This window comes from Anolis sagrei, chromosome 5, assembly GCF_037176765.1.
Source record: "Anolis sagrei isolate rAnoSag1 chromosome 5, rAnoSag1.mat, whole genome shotgun sequence".
Lineage (NCBI taxonomy): Eukaryota > Metazoa > Chordata > Lepidosauria > Squamata > Dactyloidae > Anolis > Anolis sagrei.
This window is the reverse complement of record NC_090025.1, coordinates 57,339,129-57,352,868: the sequence shown is the minus strand read 5'-3', so window position 1 is coordinate 57,352,868 and position 13,740 is coordinate 57,339,129. Positions and strand designations below refer to the sequence as shown.

General features: G+C 37.7%; 1 protein-coding gene across 3 annotated transcripts in view; it reads right to left on the bottom strand.

Moving 5' to 3' along the window:
* Nucleotides 1–13,740, bottom strand: part of TLL1 (tolloid like 1) — a 143,075-nt gene that overhangs the window by 30,465 nt on the left and 98,870 nt on the right. For all 3 annotated transcript variants that reach the window (XR_009631630.2, XM_067468712.1, XM_060778743.2), the window contains exons 8-11: nucleotides 12,175–12,280; nucleotides 9,806–9,930; nucleotides 4,906–5,021; nucleotides 1,092–1,194 (exon numbers count right to left, since the gene is read on the bottom strand). Coding sequence is in view for 2 of the 3 variants with exons in the window: in XM_067468712.1 (XP_067324813.1) it covers nucleotides 1,092–1,194; nucleotides 4,906–5,021; nucleotides 9,806–9,930; nucleotides 12,175–12,280 (450 nt within the window). In the remaining variant the exon portion in view is untranslated. The remainder of the gene's footprint in view (nucleotides 1–1,091; nucleotides 1,195–4,905; nucleotides 5,022–9,805; nucleotides 9,931–12,174; nucleotides 12,281–13,740) is intronic.

Here is a 13,740-nt window from a genome sequence, read left to right as displayed (position 1 = left end):
CATCTCACTGTGGAAGTATCAATGCCTGAATAAAATCAAGCATACATGTTTGGGGTTTTAGCAGGTATGTTTGTAATATTTATAGGTGAAATGCAGCATGTAGTGGTCAATTTAGAAGTGCAGACTCTTTTGTATAGCAACGCACCCAAGGAGACTCAAAAAATGCTGGTAGCCGTGTTGATGTATTCCTTTCCATTTCTATCTTCATTAAGAGCAGAACTACTGTAAAACTAAGGGTCCTTCCACAAGTCATATACTCCAGAATATCAAGAAAGAAAATCCCACACTATCTGCTTTGAACTGCATTATCTGAGTCTACACTGCCATATATTCCAGTTCAAAACAGAAAATGTGGGATTTTATCCAGCTGTATGGAAGGGGCCTAAGGCACCATAAATACTTTGGATTACAATAGGGAGATCTCATAGTTGTTGTTGCTGTGAAAATCCATTCCCCTTCCATCTTCTGTGGGATTAAGATGAACTCAGTGGAAAAGGAGAGTCCCCATAGGAATGACACATGATATTACAGTCCGCACTTACATAAAAGTCTGCGGCTTTGACCCTGGGAGCTCTGGCTCCATTGTACCCCTGTTAGTTCCTTCTCATTTTTGAAGCTTTTTTAAGTAAAGTTTTGAAAGACAGATAGTTACACAGAGGTGAGCATCTATTTAGGTGATGCTGTTTTAGCACACATATGTCTGCATACTGGTTTCTGTTGTTTCTCCATCTGCTTATTTATCTGCATATTTCCTTCTTCATTAACGTGTAGTTTTTAAAAACCCAAAATGTATCTGTCAAACATTTCAGTTTGTTGTCGCAATACATACATGCTGTTTTTAATATCATTCATTGTCTTTGGATGTAACATCATATAAATAGTGGTGCAATAGAACCAGGATTCAAAAGATTAAAGCAACAGGGCTTTTGTATCAGTTAAAACATTATGTGTCATCCTCATGGAACTCACCTTTCCTTTGAGTTTGGCTGCTTGGCCATGCCACTGTTTTGTAGCATGACCAATAAAGCTACCCCAAATATATATGTTAAGTTTCAGTTGTTCGCAATTAATAGCAATTGATATGTTCATACCAAGGAGAGGTGATTTCTTCCAGTAGCCATCTCTTACTTCAATGTAGTCATACCAACAGAGACTGCTCTTATAGAGGTCCATCGTAGTGAAGTTTAAAACAATCTGGAGTGCAAAGAAGATTAATATACGATATATTTGAATGGGTTTGGAGTCTGGACTACAATAAAGGTATTTTATTAACATGCTGATTAGTAACACAGAATGCTCAACATTAAGAAATTGCAACATCTCAATAGTGCCATTAATAATCTCTCTGTGTGTGTATTGGTAGAGAAGTGGGGGAGAGAAATCTCATTGCTCCCCACTGTCCTTAGATGACACACAAGCAGAAGAAGGAACTGTTAATTTGTTGACTGAGCCCCTCCAGCAATTATGAGAATCTGAAATTCCATCTTGTTAGTCATGATGAACATAACAGATTGCATCCATTCATGACACATATTTTTAGGTAATGACACCAGAACTACGTAAATTGTATTTGGCACATAAATATTTCACTTTACCTTAGAATGCATGCATAGTTAACTCATTGGCATGGCAGATTTTCACAATGTTTTGATACTTTACCATTTCAACTGACAGACATTAAATAAATAGGTATCTGTTTTTTACTTTTAGTAGTGGAAAATAAATACATGCTGAGTTGTATTTCAGCAGAAGACCTTGCAAATAAAGCTAGAGTCCATGATCTGTATGTATTTCAGGACTGGGCTGAATACTCTCCTTTTGGAATTCTATTTCATCCCATAAAAATGGCAGACTATTCAGGTACTTTCATGATGGGAAGAATCAGAACTTAGAATGAATGAATAACAAACAGGATAATTATATGTAACCAGTTACTAATTAAATGGCTATTTAAAAGGAATTTAATGCATGGTGTCATGAACAATATTTTTAGTTATGTCTTAAGGTTGTCTTTAACAGACATTTCAGGGCATTTTAGAAGTATTTTCATACCATTCCCCTATAAACTCTAAAGTACTATTTAGAGTAATGGAATATAGCAAAAAGCAACTGGTAAGGCAACACATTTCCTTTTTAAAAGTACAAAGAGAAATGCCAATTAATTATTTTTGAAATATTACAATGAATAATATGAATGAATTATTATTATTATTTATGTTTATTTATACCAGCTTCTTCTCTCCACAAAGGAGACTCAGAGTGGCTTACAACAAAAGCATTTCAATACAATTTAAAATCTAAAAAATATATAAACCAATGTATTATTCTATACAAAATAGAATTAATTGGAGAGGTGTGGGTGGGATGGAGGGTGTGAGTATTAGAGGCTATTTTAATTGTATTTATTGTATTTTAATCTATTTTACCACATTTGTTTTTAAACTTTTGTATTGCACTTTTTAAACTTGACTAAGTGTAGGATTGTTAGCTGCCTTGAATCTGCACAGGGGGTGGGGGGGAGGGTAAGGGGAACATAAATAAAGTTAATAATAATAATAATAATAATAATAAATCAAACATCAATTGTATTCATTAAAAATTAACTGGGTACAGTTATTACACAAGTTTCAATTGTGCAAAGACCCTCCTGGCCATCACAGATACCAGGGCCTCCAAATTCAATGCTGAATCTGCAAACCTGTACCTTCAGGGGGAGTGTAACCCCATCCAACACAGGCTGGATTATTCCCTGATCTGCCTTTCGACTGACCAGGAGCACCTCTGTCTTGTCTAGATTAAGTTTCAATTTGTTTGCCCTTATCCAGTCATTACTGATAACCGACACTGGTTTAATTAAGGTCAGGACAGTGTCCTTGGTTTTAGGTGGGAAGGACTAGTAGAGTTGGGTGTCATCCAAGAATGCAGGAGATAAACAAATTGAGTGAAACACTCATTTGTTTACATTTCTTTCCATTGTGATATGAAAACGAGCAAACCAGATTCTTGATACAGAGTCTGACAATACTTCAGTAGTGCTATGCCATTTTTCAGACCTATGACAAAATCAAAGCTGAACATTATATTATTTTGGATTGAAGTAAACAAAAAAAAAACCAACTTCCATTCTGCCACTCAGCAGAATACAGAAGAAGAACTGGAGACAAGTGAGATCAGGAATTCAAAAGGACAGGATGGCTGCAAGTTTCCAGAAGCAAACAATCAATGAACGTTTGTCAGCACAATTGAGAAAATGAATGGGGTTGGTAAGCAAATTCAGGAGTATCAAGTGATGCCTCATTCAGGATAAAGGATCTCACATTTTATTGCAGAGACAGGAAAACTCACATTCTCATTTTTAAAAACAAATAATTCAAAGCAATATGGTTATAACTCAAGGCAACATTCACTTACAATTATTTTAACAAAAATAATTAGTAAAATTTGGGAAATGTAAAGTAGGTACAATTTTTTTATAGAAAAATATGACTAAAATGGCCTATTACATTTTAACTTTATATGCAAAAGTAAAGCTAGCATGGGAAGGTGTTTTGAATGCTAGAAATCTCCAAAAGACCAGGAAATTCAACCAAGGAAACTCATTGGGTGACCTTGGGAAAATTAAATCTTCTTAGCCTCAGAGGAAGCAAATACAATAGCAACCTCCTCTGAAGAAATCTTTTTATTCAAAATGTTAGTTTATTAATGCCTGGACCATAGGCCATCTGAACAACTCTTGCCAAGAACATATCATGATAGGTTCCGCCTTATGGCCACCAGAAGTTGGAAATGCGTGAACAAAAGATACTCCACCACAGATATCAGAAGAGCTGCAAGACCAAGAACAAGTCACAAGAGTAAGACAAAGATCCACCCAGAGGAAAAGCGTTCTTGCAATACATCAAGGGAACAACTGACCCCACAATGAAGCTGATGAAGACACACAACCTACAAACTATCTACAGACCCACTAAGAAAATCCAACAAATGTTACATTTAGCAAAGGACAAGAGGGATCCTTTCACCTCTGCAGGAGTCTACCATATATCATGCAAATGTGGACAAGTGTACATAGAAACCACCAAATGCACTGCCCAAACACAAGTCAGAGCATGAAAGGCACTAAAGACTAATTCAGCCTGAAAAGTCAGCCATAGCAGAGCACCTGATGAACCAACCTGGACATAGCATATTATTTGAGAACACAGAAATGCTGGATCACTCTAACAACCACCATATCAGACTACACAGAAAAGCCATTGAGATCCACAACAAGCATGTAAACAACCTCAACAGAAAGGAGGAAACCATGAAAATGAACAAATTCTGGCTACCAGTATTAAAAAAAACCCTCTAAAATCAGGACAGTAAATAAAGAGGAACACTAAAAAACGGGAATTCCAGACAGGAAACAATCAGGGCCAGCTAACGCCTCCCAACAAAGGATTCCTGCAGGCAGGAATCAGCCAGGCTTTGAAGCTGCGAGGCTATTCAGTGCTAATTAAGGTGGTCAATTGCAACGTTCACACTTGCCTCAAGCAGACAAGTTTTCTTTGTCCCACACTAGACATTCCAGATATATAAGCCCATTTTCCTATTTTCCAACAGACCTCACAACCTCTGAGGATGCCTGTTGTAGATGTGGACCAAACATCAGGAGAGAATGTTTCTGGAACATGGCCATATAGCTCAGAAAACTCACAGCAACCCAGTGATTCTGACCATGAAAACCTTTGACAATACAGTGAAGAAAAATAGTTTCTGTGTGGAATTTAGTTATGTATTTATTTAGAGAATTTTGAACAATATCTCTAGCGGAGCTAGCATAATTTGAAGAAAGTGAATATTATGGGGAGGGTTGCACATCGAGGAAGAACAAGTCTGACATGTGGGATTCTAACCAAGTACCTTCTCTCCAGGAGTCACTGAAATTCTCCATATGCAATGTGTGTATGAAGGGTAGCCATTTGGAAATCCTGGAGAGGAAAAGTTGCCTGTAGACTCTTGCAGTGTTTCACCACATGCTGAAAGATAGTGGATATAATAGAAAATAGGATTATTTAAGAAAGTGAAAAGTATGTTTCTTTACTATCATTCACTAATAGCACTGGATAAATTAACATGCAACCAAGTGGAAATACTACAATAACTCTAGAACAGCTTGCCACAATCTTTCTCCTGTATCAATACACACACACACACCACTACTTCCTTGAAATCAAATATACAGGGAGCCTAATAGATTTCTGCTATCAATTCAGGGGGAAAAACCTGGATGTGTGACTACATACTTTTCCATGGATGGAAGAGACTGATTGCATGATGATGGAAATTTAGTGTCATTTATTTAATGCTGTCAGCCCACCAGATTTGTTAGTTTAACATTTGCAGGTATGTTTATTTGTGGATTTAATTAATATGTTTTTTTCTCGATCCTCCAGTATCACTCCATAGTCAATTTCTGCCATAAGTTGACCATGGCCTTATCTTCACTGACCCTCCTACATTTATAGACACTTTTTATATGACTGCCAATCATCTTTGTGATCTTTACAGGTAATATCTATCTTGCACTCTATATTAGGGCTGGGCGGTTTCGTTTCGTTAATTCGTAATTCGTTAATAATTCGTTAATTTTTTTAATTACAAAACGATAACGAACCATTCTGGAGCAATTTTTTTAAAAAACGAATTTTTAAACACGTTTTGTAAATGCTTCGTATTTCATTATTGTATTCGTTTCATTATTGTTCTGAGGTCGTTTCGTTATTATTTCCGCATGTCTGGGGCAAGTTTTTTGTTTAATTAGTGAAAAAAAATTATAAATTCACACCAACAGTCAACAACAGAGGGAGAGGGAAGCTTCAGAAGTTTTTGGAGGTTTTTTAGCGTATTTCACGGTCGCGTCCGCCATTAACGAATCGATTCGTTAATGTTTTGTAATTTTTTTCACATTTACAAAATTTCGTAAATATCGAACTTTTTAAAAGGAAAATTTTGTAATTATTTTAAATAACGAAACGCAAAAACCCCCAAAAAAACGAATCAATTTTAGAAACAAAATTTTCCGTTGTTACCCAGGCCTACTCTATATGTCTACAAGTGCTGGTCTTGACCTATAAAACCCTATACGGCACCGGCCCAGTGTACCTGTCCGAACATATCTCCTTCTATGTCCCACCTAGGAATTTAAGATCTTCTGGAGGGGCCCTGCTCTCAGCCACGCCCTTGTCACAGATGAGATTGGTAGGGATGAGGGACAGGGTAATCTGGCAGACTGACAAGGACAATGGACAATGACGACTAAAGCTTTGGAAACGGACTATGATAAGCAGAATGAAATTATTAATTACAGACTTGGTGAAACGATGGCCACCAGTCTGGCTTTATATTGAATTAATGTAATGTTTTAACTGTTTATAATTATTGTTACTATGTATTTTATTGTGTTGAATTGTAGGCATCAAACGTATACCGGTTGGAAACTACCCTGGTTCCCCTAAGGGGGTTGAGAAGGGCGGGGTAGAAGTACCCAAAATAAATAACTGGGAAGCCCTGGCCCCTGAGCACTCTAACTGGAGGTCAGCTGTAACCAGCAGTGCTGTGGAATTTGAAGAGGCACAAATGGACAGCAAAAGGAATGTGCCAAGAGGAAGGCACGTCAAGCCAACACTGATCGGGACCACCTTCCACCTGGAAACCGATGTCCTCACTGCGGGAGAACATGCAGATCAAGAATAGGGCTCCACAGCCACCTACACCATCAACTCCATTGGACTGGCCACATTGTCTGAATGCCCGATTACCATCACCCAAAACAGTTACTATACTCTCAACTCAAGAATGGAAAATTGATTGTTGGTGGAGAGGAAAACAGATTTAAAAATGGGCTTAAATCTAACCTTGAAAACTGTGGCATAGACACAGGGAACTTGGATGCCCTGGTCCTTGAGCACTCTAACTGGAGGTCAGCTGTGACCAGCAGTGCTGTGGAATTCGAAGAGACACAAATAGAGGCCAAAAGGGAGAAACGTGCCAAGAGGAAGATGCATCAAGCCAACTCTGAACAGGATCACCTTCCACCTGAAAACCGATGCCCTCACTGTGCAAGAACATGCAGATCAAGAATCAGGGTCCACAGTCACCTACGGACCCACAGCACAGACACTATACTTGGAAGGCCATCATACTTGCACAATGGAGGATTGCCTAAATAAGTAAGTAATATTAAAATTGTTTTGAGATAACTTTTTTAAAGCAAGAAAATATTTTTGTTATAATATAAAATTATTTTTAAAATCAAAATTACATTACTCTATATCTACAGGGAAACATGTACTAGGTTAGTCTAAGAATGTTCCTTTTTCTTCTCTCTTTCATCAAACATCTATCAGATGGCAGCTCATCAAATTTGAGTTGTATATTAAATACAGTGCCAGACATTTTCAGAGTAAATAACATTGCTAAAGATCCGCAGTTTATTTTTAACTCATTAGCTGTTAGTAGCTGTACTAAATGAGAGAAACTGATGTTCAAGGTTTCCCTAATATTGACTGCTATAGAATTGAATGTGTGTTAATGGATAAAAGACATGTTTGGAAATGAGCATACTGCTGCAAATATCAAACATAAAAAGAAGCAAATAAAACCATAAAATGATAACTAGCAACACTATGAAAACTCATCATTTGCAGGCAGTAGGGACCAAAGGAAATTGAGTAAATACTATGAAGAGCTCCTTTACACTATAGAATGCAATTTGGAACTACTTTAATTTATTTTGTGGGACTTGAGTGGTTTTGGTTATTTTGTTCTTCGTCCAGCACTTCACGGCATTGAACGTTTGCTGATTTGTTGTCCCCAAGTTCCTACAGGGATATAGGATGGGATATAAATAAAGGATTATTATGAATTGTCGAAGGCTTTCATGGCTGGAATCACTGGGTTGTTGTAGGTTTTTCGGGCTGTATGGTCATGTTCTAGAAACATTATCTCCTGATGTTTCTCCTGCATCTGTGGCAGGCATCCTCAGAGGTTGTGAGGTTTGTTGCAAACTAGGGAAACTGGATTTATATATCTGTGGAAGGTCCAGGGTTGGAGAAAGAACTCTTGTCTGTTGGAGCTAGGTGTGAATGTTTCAATTGGCCACCTTGATTAGCATTTGGTGGCCTGACAGTTTTTAGGTGTGGCTTGTTACATTCCACAAGCCACATCTAAAATATACAGATATACACTACAGATATATAAACCCAATTTTCCTAGTTTCCAACAAACCTCACAACCTCTGAGGATGATTGCCACAGATGTAGGCAAAACGTCAAGAGAGAATGCTTCTAGAACATAGCCATTCAACCCGAAAAACCTACAACAACCCAAAGGATGATGATGATGATTATGATTATGATTATTATTATTATTATTGCCATGGCTCAATTCTAAGGCATTATGGGAGGTGCAATATATGTGCAGTCCTAGTTGGAAAGCATAGTGACAGCAATGGTTCTGTGGTTCCTAATATAATTAGCTAAATTTTCAACATGAGGGAATTCAAAGGATTTCTGTTCATAACTATGTTACTGGCAATTACAATGCACACATTATTTGTGAGTAGCTTTATGGAATGGCTGACTGTTAACAAACCTTATGTGTTACAGCCTGCTAATACTGGGCTCCATTGTTTAGCAAAAATGTGAATAAAAATATTGTGGAAACTTATTGCGACTTATTCTCAAGTCCCAGGAACTAATTTCAGCACTTCTCATGCTATTAAAACAACGTATTGCCCCTAAAAGTCATTTCTACATTTACTAATATGTATAGATCTCCAAAAAGCGCAAGAGTCATTATATTTCTCATACAGCTTGGGTACATGCAAGCTCTTTCTGCATGATGCAAAGGTAAATGAGTCAACCAAATACACACACACACACACACACACACACACACACATACAGTATGCGTATGACAACAAAAATTAAAGTGCGGGGCAGGAGGGTGTCCCTGCTTCTTTCCTAACTGGTGCCTGTTAAATAGACAAGAGGTAGTAAGTCTGATAATTATTAGTAACATTATGGAGGTATTTTGTATTATACAGACATGGGCTATAAGACAGGAAAAGGAGATTAGAAGTGTACAAGGGTAAATGGTTACCACTTCTTAGGAAAGCAGGGTAAGGTAAAATGCTAATAAGGTTTCATGAACCCAGGAAGCAGCTGGTGTGCAAAAGAAGGGAACAAGTTCAAGATGCAAAACTCCAAGCATAAGGGCTGAAGTTCAAGATTTTCTATATGAGAGGTCTTGATGAAACCTTACTGCACACAACTCGTACACTCTTTTCAATATACCCAAAACCAATATACCCATGGTTTTATAGGGCAACTGGATGCCAATGCTAAGGTAACAAAGCCATAATCTATCTAAATAAAGATCTGGCTACACTTTGCACACGCCTGTTGAACCCATAGCAATATCCAAAGCCTTCCCAACCCCGAACACAGACAAAGATGTAAATCAGTTTTAGAATTGTTTAGCTATTGGGAAGGGAATAGTGTTTCTACAGAAGAATTTCAAAGGGGGGTAGGGTTAGGAAATGTCTCTATTTCTGTCATTATGGCAGGACCTTGGCAAGGCTTAGGTTATGTTGAGCACATCATAACATTTCTCTTTTAAAATTACTTTGAATCTCACTTTTCAGTTGTATGGCACTTATCAGAATGGAAAGAGATATAAATCAACATGTATACAATGTAAGTATGTATGAACCTTGTAGCAAAGCTTGTTTGGGGTGTGTATATTTATGGTGTAATACCTGTACATCTGTAAAGCTTTCTTGCTTGTGCAATATCTCCTTTACTTAATCGTGTGCGCTGACCAATGGCTGGGCGGATCCCATTGTCATCCCGGGAAGGAAGTATTGTATCCAAAAACATTCCCCTAAACAAATTAAGAAGCCAAGAAATCACAATCAATTTTCATATCAAAACAACCTTGAAGACAAACATCTTTACTTGTGTATTTCATAATCTACTTCGTGAAATTAAAATCTAAAACAAAGTGCAGACAGCATAACAGGAAATTCAATATTTAAACCACAATATTAACTAATGAACCTGTTTAATCAGTCAGATTTATTATTGACGGGGTGCCAGTATGGTGTAGTAGCTTGAATATTGGATTATGACTCTAGAAACCTCTTCCCTACTTGGCCACAGAAATCCACTAAGTGATTTTATGTGACTCCCAGCCTTAGAAGAAGGCAATGGAAACACCCTCTGAACAAATTTTGGCAATAAAATCCAATGACAGGCTTGCCTAAGGGTTGCCATGAATCAGAAATCACTTGTAGGCACACAACAACAACAAATTGTTGACAACCACGCAATTATACTTGGAGCAACTGTTCTATTCAAGTCTCTATTTTTCACCAGATTGCCAACAATTCCATAGATATTCTGGCTTAGAAAATATTTTAACTTATTTTAATTGAATAGTGGGAGGAAAGGTCAAACAGCTCTCATATCTCCAATTAGTCCATTAAAATATGGCTCCAAATAATACTATTGTTGAAGAAGTCTAGTTCCAAAATTTCCAAAATAAAATTGATTTGTGAGAGTGGTTTCTTTTTACTGACAGTGTTTTAATCAGATAAGTTTCACAGCAGTGATTAATCCACTTATCCTAGACACTGACTTGTTAGTACAAGGAAACTTAGAGCACCTCCAGACTACAGTTAAATCCGCTTCAGAGTGGGTTAAAGAAACAAGGTCCGAAGTGGGTTTCAGTCCCTACACCCGGGGGGGGGGGGGGGGCATGGGCGTCCGCATACCCTCCTGGTAACTTCCGGGGGGGGGGGGCATGGGGACACATGAAACCATGCCTCCCCCAAAAGCACTAAAAACAACAGAAAACTTACCGGCCTGCCTTGATGCCTCTCTGCAGGCCTCCTGAAACATACCAATAACGCACGAGGAGGCAGGGTCAGCAGGAGTTATTTGTGACTCCCCCCCCCCCGCCTTCTGGCACGTCATTCGTACATTCCAGGAGGACTGCAAAGATGCATCCCAGCATCCCAGTAAGTTTTTTGTTGTTTTCAGGGCTTTTGGGGGGGATTTGCGGAGGTGGTGAATTGAGCTGTGGGGACAGACTCCTGGGACTGCAGAAGTAGTCCCAAGAGTCTGTACCCCCAGGGCCCATACCCCATTAGAACTGAGCCTTTCAGGAAGGCCCAGGTCTAATAGGGTATCTAAATAATTTGCAACAAAGCAGGGTTTTCCTGTTTTGTCACAAATTCCTCTTTTATCTGAGGCACAGCTTGAATGCCCTAGGTAAAATCCGACAGGGCCTGGTATATGGGCCCTGTTTGGAAGAGCCCTCTGAGCATGGACATAGCAGGAAATTATTGCTTTTTATAATCATGGTCAACAAAGAGAGTCAACATTTTAAACTGTGCTTAGCTGGCTATTGTAATATTAATAATGGCTTACACATTCTCAAATCAAAATGTAAGAGAACCTCTAAGAGAGACAGAAAAAAGAGACGCTTGTCTCAACTTGAAAAGAAATATTCAAAATGAAAACGGATCATATACAAAAGATCTGCATATAACCATAAGGTCATATCATTTCCTTTTGTTATTTAACACAATGAGTTCTTTCTGAAGGCTTTGTTTCCATCACTGTAATTGAAAACTGATCTGAAGCCTATCGTTTACACTTGAGAAGATATTTCATCTTGATGAGTAACAGAATTTCTAATAAAAGCATAGCTGGGGACATTCCATACACTGCTTGTTATGTCGTAACACTTTATTTCTGTGCAGGAAAGTTTCAGGTGTTAGCATCAGAACTCAATTTGAAGGCAGCAGCCATAGGAACTGGCACAGAAAGTTACTAAATCACCTCCATGAGAAGGGAAATTATAAGTCCTATGGAATAGTTTCCTAGAAAAAAGGAGAACAAACTACCAATTGTCATGTTTATCAAATCGATCATCAAGAAGAAAACTGTTTGTTTTTCATGGGGAGATTTTTAGAGGCAATCCAAGGACATTCGCTCATCACTGAGGAGCTTTATTGGTATGGAGATATTCTTACAGTTGCCTTTATCACAACTACTGCTATAGAATATTAACATTAAAGAATAGAATTAAAAGTCAAAAGGTATAACCTGAGACTCCAACCTTGAGAAGGTGTTCCTGGCATAGTGCATAATACTATCGAAATCATATGATTCTCCCAGAGAATTCACTTCCCCGGGTTCCATCTTCAAAAAATTGTATTCCTGACCTGTAATACACAAGGAAGACTATATGTAAGACATTCCTAGTAAATGGGGAAATAACAACAATACAAGATAATGAAAGTGCCAGCCCCTCTATTTGTATATAGCTGGGGTGGAGAAGTTGCAACTGATGTGATCCCAATCTACATGTGATCCCAAACACCTTTTAGCAACCTCCAAATCACTTCTAATCCACCCCCATAAAGCACCTTCACCCTCAACATTGGGGAAAATAATATATCGTCTGAAAAACAGCCCAAAGGCCAAAATCCTTGAAGGCCTATAGGAAGAGCAGGTTTACTGTAACTCACCCCAGGTCCAAAACTGAGCCAATAAACATGGCCATGCAGCCCAAAAAAACCTATAACAACTCAGTGATTCTGGCCATGAAAGCCTTCGACAATACACTGAGCCAATAAATTCAGATGTCACAACTAGATGTGAATTCTAGATGACAGATCTGATCAATCTATGGCCAAAATGTGCAAATGTTTGGAACACAAATAAATTCAACTGATTAAAGGAGTCTATTCTAGTTTGAATGAGCAATTAGGTTTAGGTTTTTATGCCTATATCAAATTCCCAGGCATCATTAATACATCAGCAAAATCACATCTGCCAGTTCTTATGCAATTGGAGAAATTCAACATTCTTGTGTAAAGTATTTTTAGACATGCAGCCTTTCTTTTTGAACTGATTTACTGTGCTAACAATCCTATGAATACCTTCTTATTATGCGATATACTACCACAAATAAAGAGCTATATGCAGTCCACCAGTCTGATAATGTACAATTTTATATGTTCACCAACTCTAGCTCATTAATGTTTTGTTTTCTGTTCTACCACTTTGGAAACATAAATATGTTTCTATTCTATATATGTTGCCAAAGAGCTCTATAATTTCTACCTGAGCTTGAAATAACCATGTGTGGACACAATTTTGATTATATGTGTTTCTCTATACAAAAACCCATTTTCTATACTGTGCCTCCACATCTATAAAGTGTTTTCAAAAAAGAAACCGAAACTGGGACATCTGAATCTCAAGAGAAGTTACTTTCCTCTTGCTAATGAGTTGAAATTTTATTATCCATCTATTTTTTTCTCTTTGTCCCTAGTTCTCAAATGCCTAGTAAGGGGAGAGGCTTCTGCCTACATTGAAATCCTTCAGTACCATCTTAACTCACAACATCTCAGGCAGCATGTAGACCTGTGACTCTAAAACTATTTTTCTCTGGTATGATTCTTAACATCTTTGCCTGATAAAGAAGCCAGTGAATCTTGAAAAGCTTGCATAATATATTCAATATTTATTTATTTACCATAAAATAACCCTGAAGGATATTCTAGGTACTCTAAAACAACATATATAAATCTTGTATTTTATGTGAAATGTGCTTTGATTTGTATTGTATAGTATTTATACACTGTGTATTTGCAATGTGGCACTGAAGTGGTCAAAC